This window comes from Cricetulus griseus, chromosome 4, assembly GCF_003668045.3.
Source record: "Cricetulus griseus strain 17A/GY chromosome 4, alternate assembly CriGri-PICRH-1.0, whole genome shotgun sequence".
In the NCBI taxonomy this organism is placed as follows: Eukaryota; Metazoa; Chordata; class Mammalia; order Rodentia; family Cricetidae; genus Cricetulus; species Cricetulus griseus.
In genome coordinates, this window is record NC_048597.1 from 215575025 (window position 1) to 215602788 (window position 27764).

General features: G+C 52.6%; 1 protein-coding gene across 6 annotated transcripts in view; it reads left to right on the forward strand.

Annotated features, from left to right (window-relative positions):
- Window positions 1–3870: 3870 nt before the first annotated feature.
- Cacna2d2 (calcium voltage-gated channel auxiliary subunit alpha2delta 2) overlaps window positions 3871–27764 on the forward strand; it is a 133226-nt gene continuing 109332 nt past the window's right edge. For all 6 annotated transcript variants that reach the window (XM_035443932.1, XM_035443935.1, XM_027414454.2 and 3 more), the window contains exon 1: window positions 3871–4085. In XM_035443932.1, coding sequence (XP_035299823.1) covers window positions 3871–4085 — 215 coding nt within the window. The remainder of the gene's footprint in view (window positions 4086–27764) is intronic.

Genomic DNA, 27764 nt, shown 5'->3' on the forward strand with positions numbered 1-27764 from the left:
CTCTCTGGACCTTAGTTTCCCCTTCTGTCTAAGAAGATACTATGGACTCTGACAGACTATAGGTCAGGATTCGGTCCTAACTTTAATGTGCAGGTCAAAGGATTATTACATCTATTACAGCATCCCTCATCTATTACAGCAAACGTTAGCAATTTCACCGAGGATATTTAAAGGTTGCTTTGTTTTGGGTTTTGATCAAGTTTTATTTATTTTTTGGTACAGGAGCTCACTATATTGTCCAGGTTGGTCCTGAACTCCTAGGCTCAAGTGATCCTTCAAGTCTCTGATGATCCATCCCAGGGGAAGTATTCTCTATGCATTCAGAGATGGAGCCCTCTTCTGGTTACATATGGAGGTTACAGTTCATCTGCACCATGTTTAGACTAGGGCAATTTGGGGAGCACATCCCTGCTGGCCTTGCAAGGCTGAGCTGGAATCTCTCCTCCTTTTCCAGGAAGCGAGCCTGCCCTTCTTAGGGGATGTGTGAATCCTGTGTCTTCCTTTATTAAGCACTGGCTAAACTCTGAGTCTTGCCCTAAGGATACTACATGCTTTGGATTTTGAGGCTACTACTGCCTGACGAAGCTCATGTCTGGCTCCAGGTGGATGAAGACACAGGCAGAGTAGACTTGTCTACATAATCCATACTGCCTGTTGTCAAGGTTGATTCACCTCACTCCCAGGTCAGACTACATTTTCTGGGCCTAACTCTTGGGCTCCATAACCTGCCACCTGTTGGGCTTTTTTATGCCCTGATTTCTTTGCCCTCCCAAATGTCCATAACCTATATAGGACCTGGAGAGTGTGCCAGGGACTAGAGAACTTTAGGTCCCAACTTGATGAGAGTAGGGAGTGTAGTTGTGTTTCAGACCCCAAAGCAGAAGCTGCGGTGTGTGTGTGTGTGTATGTGTGTGTGTGTGTGTGTGTGTCTGTGTGTGTGTGTCTGTGTGTGTCTGTGTGTGTGAAGAGGGAGCAGGAGAGATGGGGAGGCCCATCCAGTTGTGGAGGGCTATTCTAGGAGTACTTCCTGGCATAAGTGGTTTGATGGGCTCTTGAAAATCCTGGTAGAGGTGAAAGAGCATGTCCCAGAAACTGCAGTGGTAAGGCCACAGGGCAGGAGTTTTCACTACAGGTTGCTGTCCAGCCTGTAGGCTTGAGGGACAAGTGGGGGTGGTGAAGGTGGGGCAGTCTCGGATAGGAATCTTGCTGTCCCGGTATAGTAAATATTCCCGATGGGCTTCCTCTTCCCTTGGGTGGTATGGCTGAGCCTAGGGCTTCCTTGGCACATAGTAGGTTCTCCATAAAGCCCTGTCAGTCTCTCTGGATACTGAGCCTCCTGTGGGCTTGGACATGGAGATGGCTCCTGCCGGGTCCCTGGCAAGAATTGGTTCCTTTCTACTGACTGCAATGTTGCATGCCCCTACCACCCCACACCTTTCAGGCTAGTCACCTTGGTCAAGTGGGTGGTGCTAGGCATCTCCTGCTGAACCCATCTGCCTGCTGTGGACATCTTATTCTCTGGTAAGCCACAATTTCTCCTCCCCAGATCTTAACCTGTGGCTAGAGCCAGCTGCCAGGAGGCTGAGGATATTGTAAGCCTCCAAAGTTGGAATGTGTAAACTCTTACTACCCATTTACTCTTAATTACCGCCCGTCCTTATTTGTCTTCCTTTAACGGCCTGTCAACCAAAATCTCCCGCCTTTCCCTCAGCGCCAGCGGCCTCAATTAGGTGCACATCTGCGGAGGCTGAGACTAAAATGTCCAACCTCCAGCGCTCACTGCCGAATTGTCTGGCCCCAGGTGCTTGATGGCCTGGGTTCTCTCTGAGGATAGCACTCCTATCTTTGTGTCAAAGGTCAAGCAGGCTGTCCCTGACATGTGTCAGGACATTTCAGAGTCTGCCTTGGGAAAGTACCCAGCCTGTACAGGAAACCCAAAGGGAGTTGCATCCTTTGGGCTGAATGGTTATTTGTCCAGCAAATGAGGGGGGGGGGAGGCAAGTGTCAGCAGGTTAGGAGGGGGGAGGCTTAGCATAGGCTGACTGACTCTAGTGCAAGACACTAGAAACTGCCCTGCCCAGAGCTGGGGACAGGGAGCAGTGGGTATTTGACACACACATCTGGCTCAGTGAGGCCCCTGCTTGTCTCCCTATAAAGCTGGCTTGATGTGGCCTCCCATAGTTCACTAGGCCCTTCCTGTCCATCGGGTCCCAGGAACTAGTTGGAGCCCAGGACCTCTGGCCCCCTTTAATATCCTCGATGGGGCCTCATGATTTTCAACTTGTCCCTGAAACTTCACTCAGAAGAGGAACTTGTCCCTTTGTCAAGTCCTAACTTACAGGAGTGGGGCAAGGATGGGGAGCCCACAGCAGGCTTGAAGATCAAGTAAAGGCTGTCCTGTGTCTCCACCACCCCTGTGCCCCTCAGTCCAGAGGCCACTGCTCTCTTCTCTCTCTGAAAACTCTCCTCCGAGTAGATGATAGGTAACCTACCCAGGCACGAGACTGAAGTCCCTGGGCACCTCTGAACTGAGCTACCCAGCAGCCTTAGGTACTCCTTAGTTTCATGTTTGGCAGAATTTGTGAGCAGCTACTGGTAAAGGAGTCCAGCCCTGTGTCAGGCTGTAGGGAACTTTCTCATCAGTGAAGCGGGAACGGGACGAGGGTGGGGCAGCCTGGGGCTCAAGGGCCAAACGTAGCAGTTCCTTGAGATGCTCTTCCCAACTGCCAGTGCTTCTGCTACCAGGACATTCACCCCGCTCTTCCCATATCCTTGAAAGGATACTGAGGACCTACGGGAGTGTTCCTAAGAAAAAGGCAGACTCTGAGAAGGTGGCCCACAAGCTGAGGGACTGAATGTTACACAAACCTTATCCTTGTAACTAGAGCAGGGACGTGCCAGGGGTCACTAGGACAGAAATGAATGGATTGTGCTGGTAGGCTCCCTGGCTCTAGACTAGTCTGACCAGAGGCTGTGCTAGTCCAGGGAGCTGAGGCTTGGGCTCCCCTGCACACGTTGCCTTGGCAGTAAAGTAGAGCAAAGCAAGAGCGGAGGTATCCTGCCACCCAAACTCCCTTCCCAGGAACTAGAAGAACCAAAATCATTTTTTTTTTTTCTACCAAGGGCTGGAAGTGCAAGCCCCCGATTCCCCGCTGGAGTTACTGTGGGAGGGGCAGGACAGCACTGCCACCCTCCTCTCTATCTCTAGCCGGCAGAAGCCTGCCATTCCACCATTAAACCTGTGACTCCAGGCCTTAAGCCTGTTGAAGGTCGAGCCCCAGAAGAGTCATATTTGCGACTGCCTAGTAGAGTTCCCGCTCACGGGGCCGAGGGGTGTTCCAGGGTTTGAATTGGGAGGGGGGTGCGGGGGCGGGGACGTACACTGGACGCTCGGACATCGGCTGGGACGCAGGACTCGCGAGCCCGGACTCGGATCGGCTGCACAAGCCAGTAGGGCAGGCTCGGGGGTGAACGGGGACGAGGGGCGCGCGGGCACAGGCGGGCGCGTGGCCGCGGCGGGGGCGCGCGGAGGCGAGCCGGCCGAGGCAAGAGAGAGGGAGGGAGGGAGGGAGGGAAGGAGGGAGGGAGGGAGGGAGCGACAGGGGAGGGCGGCGCCGGCAGGTTGGCGGCGGCCGCTATTTGAGCGCAGGTCCCGGGCCAGGCGCTCAAAGCGCTCGGAGCCAGCGCGGCGGGGAGATCGTAGCGCGCAGCCCGCAGAGGCGCTGCGGCCAGTGCAGCCCCGGAGGCCCCGCGCGGAGAGGGAGGTGGAGAAGAGGCCGGCTTGCAGCCCGCAGCCCGCCGCCCGCGCCCCCCCATCCCGCCGCCGCCGCCGTCCCCCCCTCCCCGCGGCGCCGCATCTTGAATGGAAACATGGCGGTGCCGGCTCGGACCTGCGGCTCTTCTTGGCCCGGCCCGGTGCGAACCGCGCGCCCCTGGCCCGGTCGCGGCCCCCGGCCCTTCCCTGACCCCCGGGGCCCAGCGTCCGGGCCCGCACGGCCGCTCTTGCTATTGCTGCCGCCTCTGCTGCTTTTACCGCTGCTCACCGCCCCCGGCGCCTCTGCCTACAGCTTCCCCCAGCAGCACACGTAAGTGGCCTCGGCCAGCCGCGGGACCCCGCGGAGCCCCGCGCTCCCCCGCGCCCCTCAACCAGCATCTGCCCCTCCTCGCGCCCGGTGTCAGGGCGGGGGGCTCTGGGTCCCGTGAAATGCTGCAGCTGAGGGTGGCGTCTACAAACCCCCGTGGGCAGGCAGCCAGGGTCCCGGAGCTTCTGGCTGCGTCGCGAAACTTCCTTGAGGTGCCCCTGCTTCCCATAGACCGCCCCCACCCCCAACGGGACAGAGCAAAAAATCTTCAAGCCTAGGGATGGGGCCGGGGGGGGGTTGGGGGGTCAAGTCTGTCATCTGATACTCCTGCCACTGTCCTGGTAACAGAGGATCTTGGGGTTGATTGAGAGAATGGCCAGCGACCCCTGCCCAGTAGACTTGGAGCCTCGCATCTGCCCTGTGTCCTATCCCTAGTGGGAACCTAGCGCTTTAGAGTCAGACATGGGGTCAGACATCTACACCTGTCTTTTTGGGCCTTTTCCTTTAGTGTGTGTGTCGCGGGGGTGGGGGGAGTGCTGGATGCAGAGGATGTCTTCTTGATGTGGTCAATGTCACCTGTTCTTGGCTGCCCACCTAAGGGGGCGTCCCTGAAGAGCTCACTAAGAAGGTGAAGGTGCTTGGGGTTGGGTCAGAAGGTGAATGATGGGAGGACCCCTGCCTGCCCCTGATGCTGACACTGTCACTCCTGCTACTAACAGGGTAATAGCATTTCTAGGGGCTGTCAGTTTCTGCTGGTGCATATGGTCCATCCGAGCCTCCTCACCTTCCCCAGGAGCTGGCAAAGTCGGGCAGATGTGTCTGGGTACTCTGCATGTGGCCTTTAGGACAACATCTGTTTCACAGCCATATGCCAGTGTCCAGACACCCCTTTGGGGCATGGCAACCACCGTGCTTCTGTTTTCTGTCCCGGGCTTTGAGGAGCCACCTGTCCCTGGACTCTTCAGGAGTGTCCTGGCCCAGGTTTGGCCATGAGGGGAAGGGTCTGGCCCCAGGAAAGAGACTGACTAGTCTGCGTCATAAGAGCGGTTCTGCCCTTGGGTAGGAGCCCCTGGTTCTGCCACAGAACCTGCCTACTTCAGCTGGTAGGTTCTCCCAGATGAGGAAAAAACAAACTCGGATGAAGCCCTGCTCTGAGTCTGTCTCCCTGTCCTCTCGCTGTCATCGCTCTCCTCACACAGCCTGGCCGTGCCTGGCCGTGCTCAGGCGGGTGATCAGTTGGCAAATTACAGGTGCTCACAAACGTGTCCTCTGTCAGCTGTCTGCATTTTTCACGAGTGGATGGGGGAGTGCAGGGAAGTTCAAGGGTTGGTGGGTTGTGTTATTGTCTTTCATTTGCTGCGATGAGACTGGATTGAAACTACAGTGTTTAAAAAGAGCAAAAGCATTTTTTATTGTTCTTTTTTTTTCCCCTCAAAGCCAAGCCACAATTTTTTTCTTTCCTAGCTGTTTCTTTCCCAGCTCAAGTGAAGGTTTAAGTAGCCATTTCTTTCTATGTCTTCTGACCTCTCTCCCCTTCCCTGCATCCTGCAATGCTTCACATGGCTGCTGGGCCTTCCCGAGTCTCCTCTAGGACAATGTAAAACCCTGAGAAAAGTGTACACATGTCCCTCTGTCCTCAGCCAGAGGATGTGGAGGAGGGTGTGACTACAGCCACACGTTTCCAGCTGGACACTCTGCTCTTATTAATGTAGTTGGAGTTAATTCGAGGGCTTGGGACATGTCTTACAAGCCATAATTAGGGGATGAAAGTAGAGGGTGGAACAGGGGCTGTGGAGCTCTGGGGTCTAGTGGGAGGTGACAAATGTGTGACATCGAAGCAGATTTGCCATGACAGGCAGCGCCCTTCAGCTGCCCTGGTCCCGTGGATGCAGACATCCATTGGTCCTTGGAGGAGGAGGGGGGACTCTTGTGGACCCCTCCCAGTGACTGCACTGGTTCTGAATTTGAGCTTTTGTTAAACTGACATAAAAGGCTGAGGCTGCCGCTGGGCTACAGGGCTCTGTGGGGCTGCTCAGGGCCCGATGGTATCTCTGGACCTTTTCTTGGGTCAGAGTGGCTAGCCTCGGGAGGACAGTGATACAGGTGGATTCTCAAGATGGGAAGTAGGACTATCAGCCCTGTAGTTCTGGGCAAACACAGAACAAGCCTTCCGTGGGGAGGGCCCCAGTGGTGAAGAACACCCCCGGGTGTGGAGCTGTGAGAAGGGGCCCAGCTTCTCAAACGGCTTGGTTTTAATTCAATGCAGGCTTAGGATCTGGTGGCCGTTATCGCTCTGGCAGCATGGCTGTCTGCCATCGGGTGAAATGAACCAATCCATTAGATTGCAAAGGGCAGAGGAGTTGCCACTGGAGGGAGGACGGGACTTTGGTTTTAGGAAGAGGGGCCTCTGTCACTCCACCTGGCTCTGAATCGGGCTTTCGGATCCATGTGTCATGCGTGGGTGTGTGTATACTCCCGTGTCTAGGAGGACGGAGTCCTATACTACAGCACACATTCCCTTTTATCTGCTGTCTTCTGTTCCCATTCATGCCCACCCCCAGTGCTCAGGCCAGCCAGTGCTGCTGACTGAGAGTCAGTCATTGCTGCTAGAAGCCTTGATGTATTTTCTGCCCCTCTTTGTTGCCCCCACACTCCAGCTTTGGGGGTCTCTCTCTCTCTGTCTCCCCTCCCCCTCTCTCCTCACCTTATTTATTCTCTCACCAATCTGTGCCCACCCTGGTCTGCCTGCATTTTTGTCCTCTCTATTGGCTCCCTGAACCCTATTCTGTGGTATCCCTGGGCTCCACTCTCCCCTGCTCAGTGGAGTACTGGCTAAGTGCTGTATGGAGTGCCCAGCTGAACCACCCACCTGGCTGCAACTCTTAACCCAGCTCTGCTCTAGTGATGGGGTAGGTTTTGTGCCTTTCTTTCTCTGGCATGGTCGAGGAGCCGCGAGGGGCCCTGAAGGTTTTGTACCCCCAACAAATTAATGTCCGTCAGAGTACATAAATGCTTCTCTCCTCAGCGGACAAATGGGGAGCAGTGCCCATGACAGGGCATGCGTCAGTCTAGCTATGGTTAATGGTGGGTGACGCATGTCTGTCTGGGCCTCAGAGTAGGTCTCTACCTCTCTGTGGCTCTCCCTATTGGTGGGAGGCAACATTACATGTGTGGGTCCCCCCCCCCTCTTTCCAACAACCTGTACAGCTTTCGCAGGAGGGAGGGGGTGAGGCTTCCAGACCTGCTGCTGTGACCGGTAAAATACAGCACTGCCAGGTGCCTGTACCCCTCCTGGTGTTGAGGATCTGGGGGAGACCTTTAGTTGCTGTGCCCTGTATACCCTACTTTTATTAGACTGCTCCTCCTGCCCAGAAATGTTGTGCTAACCTCCTGAGAGGGGAAGAAGCCCACTTTAAAATGGGTACCTTCATAATTTGAAGGGCTAGTCTTCTTCCAGATTCCCCGCCACACATATGTGGCGCCCAGGGAGAGACTGACCCCAAAGTGAAACTGGTCCCACAAGTAGACCAAGTGAGCTCCTTCTCCCCTCTACTTGAGTATAGTTGGACACTACCAGCTCTTAGCACCGCCGATGTCTACAGCGGACAGTCAGCCTCTTAGAGGACACGGTCTGGAGGCATGCTGGGTGTCGGTGTCAGCCTTGCATGCTCCATTTTGGCCTCTAGACTTGACCCTCTCTTTTGAGATGACCTTGCCTTGATTTCCCTTACTGAAAGAATGTAATCTTAAGAGGCTGGTAGAGGAGAATCAGTGGGCAAAGGGCAGCCTCTAGTGGGCAGGAGCAACTCTCTTGGGCACCAAGGCAGTGACTGTTCATGTCTGCATCGAGTTCACAAGCCATGGCTGTGGGACCTCAGCTGCCTGTTATTTCTCAGTGGCCCCATACCGGGTTAACTGCTCTCTTTTTAAAAAATGTATTTATTTATTGAGATGAAGTCTCATTATGTAGACCAGTGTGGCTCCTTGAGTACTGGGATTAAAGTCATGTGCTACCACGCCCAACACTAACTTCCTTCTGTCTCTACTTTGCTCCCCCTGGCCAGCCATCATTGGTGATTGGTGGTGGACTTTCCTCACCGAGCCCAGGATGGGCTGCTCACCTCTGTTACCAGCTTGTCCTCAGAGCCCTTGTCATGGCCTTCCCCCAGACTGGGATACTGAGGCCCAGAATGATGGAAAGGCCTGCCCAAAGCCCAAATGTCCTATAAGGACTGAGAGAGGATTGTTCTGTCAGATATGTAACCTCCCTGCCAGGGGCCTGGAGACATCTGGATAGGGGTCCAGGAAGTGAGGAGAAGAGCTAAAATCTCAAGTCTGTAGGAAGAAAATGAAAAGGCTGAGGATGTGGGAAGTGGGTGAAAGCCCTTCCTCTCCCCCCTCCCCCTGTGACCTTGCCTGCTTTGTCCTTCTTTTCTCTTCTGGGTCTTCTGTAAGCCTGAGGGGCCATCCCTGGCCATGGCTGCCCTGCCAGGCCTCCACCCTTCTTGTGTGCGTGCTGACCATCACAGAATGTCCCACAACCTAGGATTGCCCTTGTCCTGGTGCTTTAATTGTGGCAAAGCCTGCCGGACAGGGTATTGTGTTTGTGTGTGATGGTGGTGGGGTGACTTCATTTCCACATTCTGTTATGATTCTGGAAAGAAAGGTCAGAGAGTGGGGGTAGAACCTGGGTTTTAATGCATATATGAATTTGGAGCCTCTCGTCTATTTTAGCAAGCCCATAGAACTTCAGAAGACTCCCACCTTCCAGGTGCTTGAGATGTTTGTGCTGTCTGAACACAACAGGTGGGGTTAGGGCAGCTGGTCTTAGGTTCTTGAGGGCCTATTGCTATTCAGAGGTTGCCCGAAGGTTTAGGAGTCAAAGCTGGCAGGCCTGGGCCCTGCAGGGTAGCTTTGCCTATGGAATGGGAATGGTCTCCTTCTGAGAAAGGTCCTTTCTCACTTCCTGCCCCCAACGTATTCCAACTTTGCCTGGGAACCCTTTATCTATGTCTCTGGTGATTGGGCCCTAGGCCTGGGAGGGGCGCTGGTGCCTGAAGTCCCCAAGGTGATGGTGAACAGTTTCCCATCACAGATACAGGCCTGCAACTTGCTGAGAAGATTCTCTTCATGTCAGGTTTATTTTTCCTGGTGCCCACTGTCTAAACAAGAAGCTACAGAATCAATATTCATATTCCTGAAGGGACGTGTATTTGTGGTTTATGTTTTTCTTTTTAAATTTATTTTTACCTTCCCTTTTTCTCTGTCCTTTGTAACCTAAAGAACCTTTTGCATTAGTGTCGCTAAGGACCTCAGGGGTATGGATGATCACTGAGATTGAAATGCCCGTAAAGACTTCTGAAGTCCCTACAGGTTTCTTAGGATGTCCTTAAGGAATCAAGAGCACACAGGTTGAGCAGGACCTTATGCAGGTCCTGCCCTGCCCCTGTGAGTCTCAGACTCAGGTGTCCTCACCACTGATCTTGTCCCCTATCCTGGTCTTGCTGTTCCCCATAGCCCTATGGACTTCCTTACCTGTCTGGTCTGGTCTGATTCTCTTTGTCTCCGGGTGCTGATAACTGAGCCTGGCTCATGTATTAGGAGACCCTGCTTAGCTGTGGCATGCGGTGGGGGGGGAGAGGAATTGGGGTGCCTCTGTCAAGAGCAAACCAGCCCAGCCTTCTCTGATGACCTTGGACAGAGCTCCTACCCGCTGGGCCTCAGTTTCCTGGCTTCTCAGATCTTTTGACATTCCAGCACTCTAGGCAGACAAGTGTGGGGCCCTGCCTTCCAGCTCCTCTCCACACTCTGTTCTAGCAGGGATGAAGCAGGACCTCCCCCAGCCGGCCCACTCTCTGTGTGCATGAGGTTGTCTGGGCCTAGTTCCTTGGGTGCCTTGGAGCCTCTTGGCTTCTGACTGACCCACTTTGGGCTCTGATTAGCCTAATTGTTTAGCAGAGAAGGAGGAGAAGAGGAAATCTTTCCCACTGGTCATTAACCACCTCTCCCCACCTTAAAAAGGATGCTCACCACACAAAGGGAACAGGGAAGGAGACACCCCCTCCCCATCATTCTCTCTTCAATTCCCTTAGATCCCTTGCTTCCACCATGGTACATTCCTTCCCCAATAGATGTCCAGTCCTTTCTGAGCAATGCCCTCTTAGTGTCACTTCCCACCCCCACAGCTTCATGACCTTGGGTACTTACTAGGCTTCTCTGGGTTTGGAAGCCTCTGTGCTACCTCCTAGAGTCGGGATGGCACGGGTCATGAGGGACAGACCTACTTCCAGGCCCTGGATCTGGAAGGGTGCTCAAATAGAGCTGTTCCTCCCTGAGTACACCTGCCCTCTTACCTGTAGCAGTATTCAGTCACGCCCTATAGGTACCTGGACCCAGTTACAGCTTCTAGGGCTTTCCTGTTGTATTGGGCCCTTACCTTGGGCTGGGTGAAATCCTTATAGGTAGGATTGTCTACACCTGTGTGTTCATGTATGGCTCGGCACATGTATTGGATGTACACCATAACTTGTTTACACACCTATTTGTGTGCCTTTGAGTAGGTGTGTACTTAGGCAGATTTGTGCTAGCATGGTGTTTCCATGCACGTGTGTAGGTATGTGTGCATACGTTTTTGTATGCATACACAAGTGCAGGTATATGTACACCGGCACATATGAACTCAAATGTGGGCATGTGCTCATGTGCCGCTATGTGTGTGTATAGTGCAGGCATACAACAGTTTATCTCTGCAGCCAGAATGTGTTTCAGTGCCCACCTTCTGTACCTGCCTTTGATGAGAATGCCAGAACATGGTGGGCGAACGCTGGCGGAGGGAAGCAAAGCCTCCTGCTTGTGAAGACCCATGTTTTGCAAACTCTTATGTCAGGAACAGCCTGCGTTAAGGCTGAGCTAGAAAGTTTGATCACCTACCAACTGGCAGGATGACAGTCTGCGAAGAAAACGCACAGAGGCTGTGTCCTCGGAATTCAGATTTCTACAAATTGAATGGTGTTTAGAGTCACTGGAGGACTTGGGACTCTGAGGAGCTCTGTGAGGACTTCGAGAAGCCCAGTGGCTTTGCACTAGTCCTCATGTGGAGAAAGTCCGTAAGGGTCACATGGAGAAGGTCAGGGTTCTGGCAAACTGGAAGACTTTTGCTGTGTGACCTGGGACTGGTGGGTTTCCCTCTCTGCAAACTTCTCATTTGCCAGTGAAGGGCATGAAGCACCTGTAGCAGGTTTTGGGGTCCCTGCCCAATGCAAGAATGCCCCTGCAGTCAGTCACCATTCAGTGACAGATCTGGTGACCCTGTGTGCTCTATTCAGTGTCTCTAGTGAGATTCAAGGATGAATTTTTGTGTGCTGAATCTTTATGAGATTGGCTGTCCTGGTACCATACATTAGGGCACTGGCCCTTGGGGCTGTACAGGTCCTGATGTCTGAGAGAAACCTAAGTTTAACTTTATTGGCATTCTCAAAGTCTGTGAGTTGGGAGGCAGGGTGGCCTAAGGTTCTGGACACTTTGAGAAGAGGCTTCTGTAAGGAAGGGCAGAGGTGCCTACCATAGGCTCAGGAGCCTGTTGGGCAGGGAGTGTTTTTAAAGGGTCAGGGAACCTGGATGAAGCCAAATGGGCACTATGGGCTTTGCATGCTTCCTGGACTTAGGAGGGGCACAGCCACAGAAGCTCCAGGAGAGCCATATGTCCTGATCTCATATGCAAGGAGAGGGAAGTAAACCTTCAGACGCCACATTTATGTTGTGGGCTAGGACTCGGTGCATGCAGCTTGAAGGGTGACTTCCCACATGGCCATCTTCATACTGAGACATACAATCATTTGTCTTAAATAGCCATATCTGTGGCCTGGGACTGGAGAGATGGCTCAGCCGTTAAAAGCTAGGCTCACAACCCAAACGTATCTGTGGCCTGGGCTAAGAGAGCAGTTGGGGTCTCCTTTGGTGAATTTAAAGCAGAATGCCTTTGTAAAGTGATACTCCAATTCCTGATTAGGGGGTGGGAGTAAGGGCAGACCTTGAGGCTGATGTCCCTGTGCTATTTCAGAGTCACCTAAGATTTCTGGGTCTCCTTGGGAAGGGCATTTTTGCCACCAGGCAGGAGGGTGGGTGCTGAGGGATGGGCGTGCTCCTTAGACAGGTAGAAGCCCCTGCTCTGCCTCACGTTTCCAGCCTGACGTGGCATTTCAGTCTTGATAGCTCCCTTCCGCAACTGCGTTCTCCCGCTGGCGCTGCCTGAAATGCTGCATTTGAAGCCTTAAAGGTCAGGCTCGGTGCTGCCATCAGCTCCAACAAACAAACAAAGCACCCCACTCTGGCCCTGCCCCCAACTTCAGTTATTAGAAATGTGAGGGCGCTGGCAGAGCGGCTGCCATGCAGAGCCTTCACAGAAAGGCCTTTTTTCCGTCCTCCCTCGCCTTCTTTCCCGGGGTCTGTTCCCCTCCGCCACCATGTTCCCTTGTGGGGATTAGGCGTGACCTACACTCCAGCCAGGAATTCAGATCTTTGCCTGGGTTGCCACTAGCCCTGGGAATACCTGTTCTCCAGCCAGGTAGAGCCATTTGCAGGTCCTACAGGCTCTCTGGCCTCCTTGCTTCACCCAGACCTCTGGCCCCAGTGCTGGGCTGATGAGCCTTCCTGGATGATGCCCTGCCGCTCCTTCCACTCTGTGTGTCTCTCCTATAATCCTACACCGGGGCCAGCGCTAGGCTACTTTATGGGGCCTGTGTAGGAGAGGGGACTGTGCTGACTTTCACCGCCTTGGACACGGAGTGCATGGGATGCGTTTGGCCATGGAGATGAGGAAACAAGGCTGCTCTGGTGTACACCTTGGGAACTCCACTAGGAGGTTTTCCCCTGTGGTTAGGCCTTTCCTCCTCGGATAAGGAGTCAGAGGTTGATAAGTAAAAGCTGTCAGTGAGAACCAGGTCTTCTGTGCTCTGCCTAGCAGCCCTTACTTGCCGTATGGCTATTTTGGTCAACTTCCCTAATGGCAACAAGATGGCTGCCACAGCTCCAGGCATCATATCAGACCCAGTCTTCATGTATAGAACAGGAAACAGTTCCACTAGGTTTCTCTTAAGAGGAGAGGAAACCTTGCCTAGAAAGCCCCTAGACTACTTCCCCTTACACTTCATTGGCTAGCACTGGGTCACCTGCCCACTCTAAACCAATCTCTGGCAATGGAGAAGGCACGTTGTGATTGGTTCAGGCTAATCAGGATTTACCCTTGAGCTGAGGATGGGGTCACCTTGGGTCTGGAGATGGAGATTCTGCAGGCTTGGGTTCTGTTAGCAAGAAGGCTGGCTTGATGGAGGCTAGGGAGACAGTGGCTGCTACACGGTTAGCCAAGAGGGGGAGGGTAGGAGCTAAGAAAGCAGGAGAGGAGGGAAAAACGGTAGAGGAAAGGGGAGACATAGTCAAGAAAACAAGAAGGTAGTTATTTTGACCCACAACTTAAGTTTTTGAGAGCTGGGTCCTGGTAGTGTATTTTGTACATGCTGTCCGAGAAGGCCCGTTCACACATACCCTGCTTCACACATGAGAGAAAAGGAGGTTCTCGGCAAGGCTCACAGATAGCAAGTGGTAGGTCCGAGTTCCCACTCTGCACTCAGCACCACGCTCTCACACACTGCCCGTGTAGCTCCAGGCAGCCTCTAGCCACGGGACCTTTGGGATGTCACTGTAACATCCATGTTGTCTCATCATACATGGCCATCTGCAAGGGCTGACCCTCTCTGATGCAAACCTTGGTGGGTTTGTCATGGAGGCTTTCTCTCTGGGTCTGGGGCAGCCCTGGAAATGGAGGCATCTCAGAGATTAGAGGACCCAGTAGGACAACTCTGCTTCTACAGGATAGCTGTGGGCCAGTGGTGTTTGTTGTGCTAGCTTGTCTAGTTTAACTCCTATGAGATATATGTGGAGAAACTGAGTCCTACTAAGAGACCATGCTTGAGCTTTCTAGCAGTTGAGGCATAGCCTAGACCCCAGCTCATCAGTATGCTCTGCTGTGCCAGTTGGGGTTGGCCACTCATGATCTGGAGGAGGTCATTCAGGCCACTTCTATTTCTCTGTCAAGGCAAGGGCAAGCTCTTCTGGGCAGTGGGAGGCTGCTGGACATTATCAAGCCATTGGCACAGAGGTATACCCTGCTGCTTTAGAGTCAAGCAGCTGGCCTGCCTTAATGGGCTGCCATAAGTATCCTGTGGCCATGGCCATGGAGAAGACCCAGACTTTACTGTGCACTCTCTGTGAGACTTCCTCAGAAGTCTTCCTAGAAGGGGGGCAGCTTCAGGAAGTACTAAACTTATGCCTATAGTGGGATTGTGTTTGTGCCCGGGCACTGTGAGAAGCCTGAGGTATTGTTGATTGGCTCTCCTGATGAATGATAAGATCCACACTCTAAAACAGCTGTGTTCCCATGACCTGATACCTACCTTCCCATTTCCCTCTGGGCTTTTCATTGAACCAGTCCTTGGTCTGAGTTGGGCACCCCGGGCTCTTTCTGGCTCCTAGGTTGGGGTGCCCCTCTGGTCGTTAATCCCCACCTGCTACATGGGGGTATGGCCCTCCGGAGCTTCTTGGGGTCCAGAAAGAGAAGGATGTGATCTCTTCTGGGCACAGCCTAGAGCCCTTCTGTCCACTACAGGCCTCCTGTGATCCACACCTACTCCTGACACCTGCTGGAAGTTGGTGGCATTGTATCCAGGGTCCGTGTGGAGCAGAGAAGAGCAGCCTAGGCTCACTCCTCATTCCCCACCTCCACCTCCACCTTTCTGAAGTCCCTCTGCCCCGGGGTTGCAGCCAGCATCAGGCGGGTAGGAAGACGTTCAGGGAGTGAGGCAGCACATCCAATTATTTAAATTAGTCAGGACGGCCCAGAAACCCCCAGGACTTGTGCATGAGCAACTCAGGAATCCCTCTGCCCTTTTCCTCCAGATCCCTCCTGTCCCATTTTAGCCACAGCCCTGCCAAGCTGACTGTGGGAATCTCCACAAGCCCCCTGTCTCCCTCCTCCGAGCCTCAGGGGCCTCACCATTCCCAGGCCCTTTCAGAGCAATAATCCTATAGCTGATGAAGGTACTCCCCTGTCACCCGTCTCTATATCCGCCGTCTGTGTCCTGCACTGTAAGCTGCCGATCATTGGTGCCCACTGTCCAGGAGTCATCTTCTGGTAGACACAGAGGTGGGCTCGGGGGTAGTACTGGAGAGCATCTCTGCCTGCTAGGGTACCAGATCCTGTCTTCCACCTGCTATGAAGATGGGGAGAGTTGAGAAGGGCTTTAGAGGGTCCAATCAGCCCCAAGCAAACCCACATGTGGTCCAGCTAATGCGTGCTTGGCGAGGAGTCACTGTCCTCTGAAACCTCCTGTAACCTCTGAAACCCTATGAGGGTCATGAACATTCTAGGATACTTCAATACACGCTTCTTCCCGTGTGTGTCCATCAAGGCTGTATGCTCAGGGCCACTGATTATGCCTCTCAAGTGCTCAATAAATGTTTGCAGAGCAAGTAGCTCATGATCTGCACAGGTGATCCCAGGGCCAAACTGGTCATGTCTACAGGGGCTGAAGCAGGCTTATCTGTGGTTTGGGATGGGGCCTCCTATGGGCCTGTTTTGACTGCTGCTAGAATACAGTTTGTGCCCCTGTCTTCCTGTGATTTTGTTGCAGTGGCTTCCCTGAAGGTGAAGAGGAGGCCAAAGACCCATAGGACTGTAGCATTTAATGTGGTGGTAGGAATCCACGGTTTCCTTTTTTGTTTATTTATTTATTTAGAGACGAGGTAGTCCAGGCTGGCTTCAGGCTTAAGATCTGCTATGTAGCTAAGAATGACCTTGAACTTCAGATTCTCCTCCTTCCCGATACAAGTGCTGGCCTACAGGCATTCACCATGACACCAGGCTAATGTGGGGACCAAACCCAGGGCCTCATACGTGCTAGACAAACACCCTGACAACTGAGCTACATCCCCACACCAGAACTAGAGCCCCCCAGATTAGCCAACGTAGAGAACTGTGGCCCACGGGAGAGATAGGACAAGGGTGAGGGGCATGGTGGACTTGCTCCGAGGAGTTGCCCCGACCATGGTAAGAGCTCATGCTGTTACACATTTCCTAGGGGGATGTCCTGGCCTCCTGAGAAGGCTGCCCACTCCCTCCATCCTGTTCTGCAGCATGCTTGCCCAAGCCCCTCCCCTCCCCCTGCCCTGTTGAACACCTTTATGAGCTGCTTGTCTTTCTTTCTAGACCCTAACCTCCTGGAACTGCCTTCCCCTTCCCTAGTTAGGCCACTCCCCAGGCCTTCACTGTGTGTTGAGCTCACAGTCTGGGGAAGAAGGGCAGTAAAGAAGACAGAAGTGTGAGTGTAGCTTAACAAAGGATACCCTGAAAGGCCCATGCATCATGGAATGTCCAGGGAATGTGGAGACATCATACTCCAGGCCCCCGATTGTCTCTGGCATTCCAGTGGCCCCGAACTTTCCTCAGTTGGGGTGGGGGCTGGGGGCTCTGGAAGATCACACAGACCCACCTTCCAGTGAAGACAAGCTATTGTTGTGGGGCCAGGAAGCAAGGGTAGAATCCGAGAGAGGTTGCCTTGTACCTGGCTCCAGCCCCAGGTGCTGAACCCCCTGGCAGGGTTGTCCGTTTTTCCTTCCTTGCTCTTAGATACTGTTTTCCCCTTGGTTAGTGCCTCCCAGTGCCTAGAATGCCTTAGGAAGCCGGATCATACGACTGGGGCCAGCCGGCCTGCTGCCCCACAGCCCCAGTCTCCTAGCACAGAGCTTCTGGGAAGTGGGTGGCAGGGAACAATCCCAGAGGCCATTAAATCGAGTGATTTACATGGTTCCTGAGCTAGTGCCGGGAGAAATATATTTCACAGGTGATTTCCAGACTGGTGGCGTACAGATGAGGCCATTACTCTAAAAGAAGCAGGGTGGAGACGCCATGTGCCCATCTGGAGGGACCTGTAGCTTTGGTTTTTGTTGTTCTTGATGTGCAAACCTACTATGTGCTAGAAAGTGTGCAGGGACAAGGATTGGGGTGGAGAGGAACCCGAGGAATCACAAAATCTGCCTCTTAAGTTACAGAGTTCCCGTCGTTCGGTGCCTTGGCTCCTTCATCAGATATGTCTTTATCAGTCATTTAGCCCTGTCCTCAACAGGTGATGTTTTAATGGCATGTAGCCCCTCTCTGCCTGGCCACCATCCTGGAGATGCCTTAGGAAGTGGGGACTCTGGGTGGCCCATGAAGCCCCTTCTTGATATAACTGTGGATCCCTAGAAGCCCACAGAGGGGATTTGCATAGAGCACCAGAGAGTAAGAAAAAAATACCAGAAATGGTCAAAAGCCTTGTGGGCCCTTCTGTTAGTAAGAGGGCCTGCTGGTGGGGCAGCAGGGTAAAGATTACAGAGGGTAATAATGCTCTAGCTGTGGTCTCGGAGTGTAGCTCAGTTGGTAGAGTGCTTGACTAGCATGTGCAAGTTTCTGAGTTCAAGTCCCAGCACTGCCTCAACTGGGCATAGTGCCATAGGCTTGTAACCCCAGCACTCTGGAGGTAGAGACAGGAGGCTCTGAAGTTCAAGGTCACCCTCAACTTTGTACAAAATTTGAAGCCAGCCTCTGCTATCTGGACCAAGCCTCAGTACCTATCACCCCCACCTCAGGAATAAGGATACTAGTTATGGAGTATCAGCTACAATGCTGAAATGCAGAGCCCACCTGGTAATGGTGGTGGCGCGGGCATTTAATCCAGCACTCAGGAGGCAGAGGCAGGCGGCTCTCTGTGAGTGCGAGACCAGCTTGGTTTACAGAGAGAGTTCTAGGATAGCAAGGGCTACACAGAGAAACCCTGTCTCGACACACACACACACACACACACACCACACACACACACACACAGAGAGAGAGAGAGAGAGAGAGAGAGAGAGAGAGAGAGAGAGAGAGAATGTGCCAACAGACTGAACAGCTTGTGATGGGCAAGGGTTTGTGTTCTGTGGAACCCTTAGACATGTGGTCCATAGCTGCCAGTCTGTTCTCCTTTCCTCCCAACTCAGAGGACCTAGCTAGCTTCCTGCTATACACACAGTACCAGGCATCTCTGAAGAGAGAGGTCCTGGCTAGGCTGGGTACCAGGAATTGAGTAGAGTCCTGCTCCCTCCATGACTCCTGAGTTTACCACCCTTTGCTTACGTCTATTTTCCTAATACCTCGTTGTTGGGAGCTGCCATCCTTATCACCCAGCACTCGAGTGCTTATCATGTTCTGAGGGTTGGGCTTCTGCAGTTTCAGTGTGGGAACAGCTTGCTTGGGTACTCATGGAGCATCGCTCTGTGCAGAGTTCACTCAGCTTTGCAAGGCTATGCCCTGTGTGTGGACTTCCCTCCAGGAATTATCCCAACCTGACCCAGGCTAAGGTCAGACTCCTAGCCATGCATCTTGTACCTCAGGCTTGCAGGGCTCCTCTTCCTTCCACTCAGCAGGCCCACCCAATCACAGTCAGATGTCTTCCTGCCTTGCTTTGAATTCCAAGCTCTCAGGGCAGGCTTGCATTGCTCACCACAGAGTCCCTCTGTTGTGCCCACAGTAGGTGCTCACTGACCATCCGAATGGGTGGATGGGTGAATGGTGAATGACAATGAAACTGCTAGTTGGGAGTTTGCAGAAGGTTGAAGATACCTGCAGACTATTTTGCCAGGATTGAGGTCTGCTGGTTCACCTTCCTGTGTCCTTGAGTCACCCCTGAGGGACAGTTTGGGTTTATCAGGCAAAGTGATTCCTCTCTGCCTGGTCACTTCTCTAGGGATGCCAGAGGAGAAGGGACCCATATGAAGCCCCTCCCTCTTTGCAGCTGTGAAGCTTCTTGGTTCTCAGAGGGAGATGCCCATTGAGCTCCCAAGTCACTAACTGGCCTGGCAGGCTGTGTGCTGGTGTCTTGGTTTACTTGCAGAAGTTGGTCACTATCAGGAAGCAAATCCCAGAGGAAGCTGTTCTTCTGTTCCTACCTGGCTCAGGCTCCTCATGTGGGGGGTTGGGAGGAACTGTAGGGCAAGCTCTACCACACAGAGACAGCACTCCATAGCCCCGTGCTTCTGCTGCGATATGAGGAATGGCTTCTCCATTGCACTCGGCTTGGCTTTCAGAGGCAATAGTCTCTCCTGAAGGAGTAAACAAAGAAGGAGCCTTTACCTGCCCCCTTTCCCTAATTTTGGCTATTGAAAACCACCTTGAAGGTAGGGAGGTCTATAGTCTCAGGGCAAGCCAGGACTCAGAGGCCAGAGTTTATGAGGTGGAAATTCTGTCTGATTGTACAAACTGGCTATATAGTCTTGGGCAAGTTGGCCTGACTCTCCAGTCCTCTGTGTGTATGACTGTGAAGTGGGCATGAATTGGTTTGTGCCTGGCTATTTATCTGGGTAGCAACCATAAAGAACACCTAACACACAATGGGTGCTTTACACCCCTATTTCTTGTGTGTTTGGGTGTTTGCTGAGGGTGAAGCCTCTCTCCCAGCGCCCCCACCCCCACCCCGGCCTCCCTCACACTGCAGAGGGAGGAGGTCAGACCAGGTACCAGTTTGGGAAAAATCTGTCCCCAAATCTTCCCAGAAGTTGCCCAGCTCTAAACTATGCTCCAAACAGAAGAAGGGTGGCTGTGGACCCAGGCTGCAGTCTCAATTTAAGGTGAGACTTGTTAAAATATGGTGAAAACTGTAGTTTTGTAGGGGGTGTGGTGAGGGAAATCCAGGAGGACTTTCTGTCAGAGGTGACTGGGCCAGATGGAGGAGAACAAAGCCAGAACAAGAGCTATCCTGATAGGTTGGCCTGGGTTCTCTGTGTCTGAAGGTCTTCAGGCGGCCTACGAACTATGAAGGAACAAAGGATCTTGAGGGGGGTCTCTGTCCTCCTCAAGGCATGAAACCACATTGAGGACAACCAGAGGACAGCTATTTGTAGCTCAGTGAGGAGTTGACTCATACTGGGGGAGGGGAAGGACATGCAGGAGGGGAGTGGGGACTGGTGAATCACAGACTTTGACCAGAGTGGCTGGTGAAACGTGGATGGGGTCTGTCCTGACGCCCCTGTGGAGGCTTTAGCTACTGGCTGGAGCTGAGATGGGAGGATGTCACACATGTGCTGTTCCTGACTAATTTGGTGACTTCTACAGGTGTCTCAGACAGACCTGCCCTTACCTTCTGAGACTGGCTAGGCTACTCCATCACACCACCTGGCTAGGCACACACACACCTCCTAAGAGCCCATTTGAGGGACATAGCTCCTCCTGGGAGGGGCCTGACTATAGAGAATGTACCAGAGGAGCAGCATGCAGTGCCTGGGGCAGGTGACTGAGGGCCTAGGGAGCCTATGACAGATAACCTACCTTCAGTAACTATGGCTGGAGCCCTTTGTCCTGCCCTGAGGCCACAGTTACTCCATAAGTGCTTAGTGCTCACTGCTGAGTCCCAGGTTGGGATCGGGAACTTCCCAAACAATGACACCTGGGTGCTGGCATTCATGAGCCTCAGCCACTAGGGAAGTTGCTGGCATTTTCCAGGACCTCAGGAAAGGATTCCAGACCCTACTCTTCTACAATGAGCTATAAATCACACACACACACCAGGACTTTCTCAGCGCAGTGCAGGGAAACTAAAGTACAGTGCTAAACAAGACGCTGGAGCTCTGCATAGAATTTAGCTGGAAAATAAAAGGTCCTGCTGCCAGGGCTGTTGAAAACCACTCATGTGGCCCAAACTTACCAGCCTACAGATGGAAAACTGAGGCACAGACAGGGCGTATGTGTGCTTGCATGAAGCCCATATACTTCGGCTCAGGGCACCAGAACCTAAGTGGACATGAGAAAGCACCATGGGCCAAAGGGTAGGTGAAGGCACTGAGTGGCCTTCATTGGGGGCAGGGCGACAGAGGGGAGGACAGTCCCCATCTGCTCTATTCCTCTGCACTTTCTTCTTGCTTCCTGGAAGAAGTGTCTGTGCCAGCACACCACCCTTCTGAGAGAACCATGAATTATGCAGGGAAGCCACAGGCCTGGGCAGGCCCATCATAAATGAGCCTTAATAATTCATCCAGAGAGGAGCCAGGGGAAGGAGGGCCTCCTGGGCTGGTTCTGGGGCAGCCTTCATTTGTGCATGCCTAGAGCCGGCCACTCACAGGCCGGAGCAGCACTCCTGGGAGGTCAGCTGGTCTCTGGGGAAGTATATTTGCTCAGTCAAGGACCTGTTCCTCCAGGCCAGAGATCTGGAACATCTACCCTCGGGGCTCACAGCCCAAGGCAGAAGAATTTATAGAGGAGAAAATGGCTAGTTATAACAGTGACCCTCCAGGAGGAATGGAGACCAGTTGCTGCTAGGGGAGAGATTGCATTTTAAGATGGAGTTAAGGTGGGCTTTGCTGAGCCGATGGTGTGGGTATGTATGCAGAGGCCTGGAGAGGAGGAAGGGGACTGGGCCACTGAAGAGACTCTTCCAGGCTGAGGAACAGTGTGTTCCAAGACATGTGCTGGGAGCTCAAAGCTGTGTTCAGCCAAATTGAGCAAGGCCACTCAAGGATCCAGCCACTGGTGGACTTTGGCTTTTCCTCCAGGGTCCAGGAACTAAGCTTGCTGCAGATAGGAGGAACACCTTTCCAAAAGGATACCCTGGCTAGTTGTGATCAAGAAACTGGGGAGATGAGATGCCAAGGCCAAAAAAAGGAGCAACCAGTGAGTTAGCTGCTGCAGGTCCAGGGGAGATGATGGCCACCCAGGCCAGACTGGGGGTGGGGTTAGGAGTGGAGACAGAAAGGTGATTAGTGGGGGTGGGAGGGACACATTGTGAAGGTGGAGCCAGTAGGCTTTGCACAACAAGTTGGATGTGGGTATGAGGAAAAAAATAGGTTCCTAGTCACCCCAAAACTTTGGCCTAAACAGAAGGATGACCATCAGCAGAGGTAAAAGACTGAAGGGAGGGAGGGGCTCCAGGGGGAAGGACAGGATCTTAACTTCACACACATTCACAGGCCTGCTAGACACCCAAGTGGCCATATTACATCAGCAGCTGGGCGTGTAAGACCGGTGTCTCAGGAGGGAGATTAGCCGTTCTGATTGGACTTCATGAGTCATGCAACCTCCGTGACGTCACTCCCCGTTGCTTTCTGCCTCAGTTTCCCCCTAAGGATTGGAGATTGTGATCGGGCTGCTGAGGAGGTTAGTTAAGATAATGCACTCCCTGGGAAACCCTAGGCAGGAAAGATTCCAGTCATACCTCTTGAGACATGAATCCTCGAGTGGTCTGGGGAACCTTGGGACACCCCTGTTTGGTCATGAAAACCGAGATTTGTATGTGGCTCATCGAGAATGGCCTGGTACATGGAAGAGGTTGGAAGAAAGATGGCGGTAGGGTCTCTACCCACCAAGGCCATCTGCTGGCCTGCCCTGTCAGGGCCAGGACCCTAACCAGTGCTGACCCGCTCTCCACGTCCCTGCTACAGCTCTTCCTCCTCCCAATCCCCCTCCCTCTGCTGCCACGGTTACTGAATAAAATCTGCTCCCCTGGATGCTAGAGCAGTCTCCTTTAGCGGTTTCTTGGTGTAGCTAGAATACTCCATCAGACCTGAAGGAGGCGGTCATACCTACATAGCAAAACCTGGGGAAAACAGAACTCAGACCTTCACCACCATCCTTGACTGCCACCAGGGAATCTCTTTCTCGGCCCTCTGTCCCTAACTAAAGCCTTACCCAGCTGCACGGCCCTCCCTGCTTGCATAGCAGCTTCCTCGTCGTTGGCGGTGAGATAGGGCGTTGTGGTCGTTTGTTCTGTGACCCTGGATCTCTTCCATGTCTCTGGGCCAAGTGGGCCACCTGGACTCTCCTGGCACTGAATGACGACTTCCTGGCTCCAACCCTTTGTTCCTTTGTTCCTACCCCAACCCCCAGCGGACTGTAATGAGTAAATATTGGGTGGACCCAGTGCCCTAATTAAAAGCAAAAGACCATTAGTGTGGTGAGGGGTGGGGGTAGGGCCAGGGTACAAGTTTGCTGCCTCCCAGCCAAGCACCAATTAGAAGGAAAAGTTCTTTTTCAGCAAAGAAAAGGAAGGGACAGCCCCATAATTAATAACCTCATTACGGAGCAGTATTTGGGCAGGGTCCCAAGACACACGTAGATGAGTAGACAGGCGGGGGATCGGTACTAATTCAAGCATCGGCAGAACTAGCCTCTGCCAACTTCCCAGGGTCTGTGAGTCCCTAGCGACAAATGGGCTGCACGGATAGGGGAGGGGCTCTCGGAAACTTCGGGCTTCTCACTCTGATGGTCCCCTTGAGTCATGAATAGGTTGAAGATGATGTCCAGTTCCCTCTGAGCCCTGTGCCTCAGTTCATCTGCTCGTGAATTCGGAGGGGGTGTGTTACACCACCACAAATCAGCCCAGCAAGCACACTCGGGCTCCATTCCCACCGTGGCATGGCACATGCTATGGGAAGCCAAGACTACATCTCTGGTCTTACCATCTTTGATGGCTTGGCCCACCTGGCCTCTGGAGAACAAGTAGACTGTGACCCTTGCCAGCTTTGTCATCAATGATCAAATTGGGGTGGAGTCCTCCCCCAGCGCTGAGCTTTGAAAAATGCTGGGGCTCCGTAGGAGGAAGGGTCCAGTGGACTCAGCAGTCCCTCCCCTTCCCCAAGCTTTTAGAAACAGGACGCAGGGAGGGCGCATCTATCCTGGAGGCCCATCTGAGGGAGACTGGATGGTGGGAAGACAGACCGCTGTATACAAGAGTATCTGGAATAGCTGTTCTTGCTAGCATTCCTTATATGAGGCAAACTTCCACTTGCTTCCTCTTTGGGCCTGGAAAGTAGACAGGATAGTCAGTTTAATCTTCATTTTCCAGATGGGAAAACCCAGGAGCACACATCTGCCTTAAGAGTTTGGAATGACAAGGGCTGGACCTAGGCACTCAGGTATGACAGATCATCTGCACACATGGTCAGGAAGGGTGCCACGATTCTCGAGGACCGCCTTGAACTTTCTGCCTTCTGTAGTAGGCTGGAGCTTAGGAGAGGGGAGATTGCTCACAGCTGCCATTGGAGAGCACTGAATGTCCCTGGGGGAAGCACACCTCTTCTGGGCCAGCATAGAGTTGTGGACTCCTCGAAGACCACCAGCTTATCTTCCCCAGACCAGATCAGCCTGGTTGTGGCTCTCTAGAAATCTTTGGTCTGTCTTTCCATCTCCTACTCCCCCTCTTGCCCTGTCTTTCTTTCTCTCAGAAGCCTGTGAAAAAGATGAGGTGGCGGTGGCAGGCCAATTGAAATATAATCAGAATAATTGAATAGCACTTTATTTTAAATTGTTGCCTCCCCCAAAGCTGGGAGAATAATTGGCCAGCCTGTCACGAGAGAAGCAAGAGACCTGGGGCCTTTACCAATGCCAAGCTTGCATTGGTGCCCTTGGCAGCCAGAAGCTTCAGCTGTGCCTGCTCCCTCACACCCTTGCCTGCTCCAGCTGAGCCCTGTCCTAACACCTGCCTTCCTGCTCCTCATGCTATCCCACCCCAAGTGTGCACCGCTTGCCCTTACGAATGATGGCTGCTCTGCTGAGCTCAAGTCCCTGGTGAAATAGGCTTCCTGGCAGGGGCAGCAGGGTTTTGATGGCAAAAAAAAAAAAAGGCCTCCAAGTGTGGTGAGAAAACCTGCAGAGGCAGAACTCAGGGGTCTGAGTCCCTTCCTCCCAGCAGGCCTTGGCCTCTTCTGGGCATGAGTCTGCTGTTGCACAAAGTCCCTCCCTCCCTTTCTGGCCCCATTGCGGGGTCCAAGCTGCCCACACTGTCCGTGCCCTCTGAGGGTGAACCTGCAGTGTCACCTGTCTCTGGTTTTTTGATTTGTTTAATTATAGATGAGTTTTCTGCATAATTTATTCCAAAAGCCTGGATTATACTGTACAATTAAATCACATTCTGATCAACAACTTCACATATAAAATTAACAACCAACAACAGTTTAATCTATGCTGCTGCATCTGCACATGGGCTCTTTCTCTTTTTCCCCTGTCCCTTCCCTGCCCCCTCTCCGCCTCCATGCCCTCCTCTCTCCTCCCCTGTCCTCGGGGTGAGCATTTGCAGCCAGCCTCAAGGCTGGATGGCCCCACCTGGGGTTGGATAGAGCCTCCCAGCCTCCTAGAGGGCTTCTGGATGGTTCTGTGTACTAAAGGGCTCCTCAGCACCAGCTCTTTACCTCACTTATGGCTGACTTTGCTCTCTTGCCTGATAGTGACAGCCCCCGCCCCCCGCCCTCCTCCCCCCCCCCCCCCGCCACACACACACACACACACACACACACACACACACACACTCCTCTTGGTCTGGAGACTGAGGCCTGAGACCCCACAGCTCCTCAAGTGGCAGTTTCTCTTCCTACTAGACTGATGCAACATGCCACATGCACCACACTCTCCCATTGTGGCCCACCCCGCGATGCCCTCAGTAGGCCCTTCAATTCTGAGGATAAAGGCCATACGGTATGACTGTCTAGTCCTTTGGGGACCGTCAGTATGGTTACTGCTTATCAAGGTGTCCCTGTGGATATGTCCTGGGCTGGTCTTGAATTTCTCTGACTCTCCCACTTCCACCTAGTGAGCTCTGCAACTGCAAGCGTGCACCACCACACCTGGTTGACATGGCGCTAGGCAAGCACTCAACCAACCGAGTTATATCCCCCAGGCCTCCTGTTACAATATTCAGACAGTTATTATTATCCTGTTGACAGGTGGGAAAGCTGAGGGTCCAAGGGGACAGAACTCTCCAAGACTCCATAGCTGGTGGTGTCCCCTGAGGCTTCTCGGGAGCTACCTTGTCCTGGAAGGAGGGGCTGATGGGCCTAATGGAACTGGCTTCTTTCTAAGTGTATGGCTCTGTACCCCTCTCTCCAGGTGTCATGGCTTTCCTATCTGTAAAGCACAGCTGCAATGCCTTTACTGCCCCCCCAGTTCAGGCACCTGGGAAGACGAGACACAGTCTCCATCCTCTCCCCACATCGGTCATAAAGTGCTGCAGCCCTGGCTGCACTACCTCCTCCTCCCTTACTGTCTTCTAATTTGGCACTTACAAGCACTTAGAGATAGCAGTGTCATTTCATGAAGAGGACGGAAAATCCCCAGGATTTAGGATATAGCAGGTAGACCTCTTTGTTGGAGTATGACCTGGGGGCAGCACTATCTGTCTAGGGGGCACTGCCATGGGCTCATGGGTCCAATTCCACAGGAACACGGGCAGTATTTGATCCATTTATCTTTGAGTGAGTGAGGCTATGGAGTCTGCTGCCTCTCTCGTTCTCCCAAAGCCCCCATGCCTTTCTGTGGGATTAAGCCCAGCTATGCCTCTGTCGGGGTTGAACTTGGCTTGCTGTGTGGTTTTCTAGCCTCAAGACAGGAATGCTGCAGGCATGCTCACTTCATCGGCTCCTCAGTACTGTATATCAGCCCCCTCCCAGCTAGCACTGGCCACTGGCCAAACCCTAGAACCCACAGAGTCATATCTGTGTGACAATGAGATAGATTATCTGTCAAGTCCTTTTTAGCTCCAGGACACAGACATTGCCTTCCTAATTTGGTTTGGTTTAGGTGAAGAATCAGAGTAACTTATTTTCCTTAGCACTGTACTGATAGGCTGCAAGCTGGGGGCCTGTGAGGCCCAGGATACCAGACTAAGCCAGACTAAGGACTAGAGCTGCTCCTAAATCCAAGAGGAAGAGAGAGAGAGAGACAGAGACAGAGACAGAGACAGAGACACATACAGAGACACATACAGAGACACATACAGAGACACAGAGAAACAGACAAGCAGGTCGGCAGACAGACAGACACAAAGACAGAGAGGGAGAGTATATGTATATCTTATGGAAAAAAATTGGATTTGTCCAAAGATTTGGTTCTTCTAAAAAAAATTTTAGTGTTGAAATAGCCCTTTTACATGAAATGATGGTCATTATATTAATAATGTGTTGTCTGAGCAAAGTAAAAACTTGGCATCCATGCCTGTTTTTCCAATTAATTGTCTTTTACTTTTCTGTGAGATTGCAGAACAAGGACTTGTATGCATGCTAGCAAAGAGTCCATACCCAGGTGGAATCATTGATGAGTTGGTAAATATTGTCAGCTACCAACAATTGAGAGCTTCTGGGGGAGGGAGAGTTGGTTTTCTTTAGAGGTGCGATCCCAGGTAGTCTGATCACACAGTAGTTGATGCTGCCCCCCCCCGCCCCGCGTGCCCCCGAGAGTATATGGGCAGCACATATGGACTCAGTGGGTTATTTAAAAATAAATGAGTAAAAGGAAAAAAGAGGAGCCAGGCACCATGGCACACAACGTTAATTCCAGTACTCAGGAAGTAGAAGCAGGTGAGTCAGGGCCAGCCTGGTCTACACAGAGAGTTGGCTAGAACTACATAGTAATATCTACAAATCTACAAATAAATAAACAAACGAATGAATGAATGGATAAATAAATAAAGTTGGGGGATAAAGATAGGCCTGGGAGGAGGTGGAGGGGTTAATATGGCTAGAATACTTTGTATGAAATTCTTGACAAATTTTAAAATGCTTGTCAATTTGCTGCTGGGGGTGGTGCTGCTGCTGTGATTTCTAACATCTGCCCATTTCTGTGGTGTAAATGTTCCCACT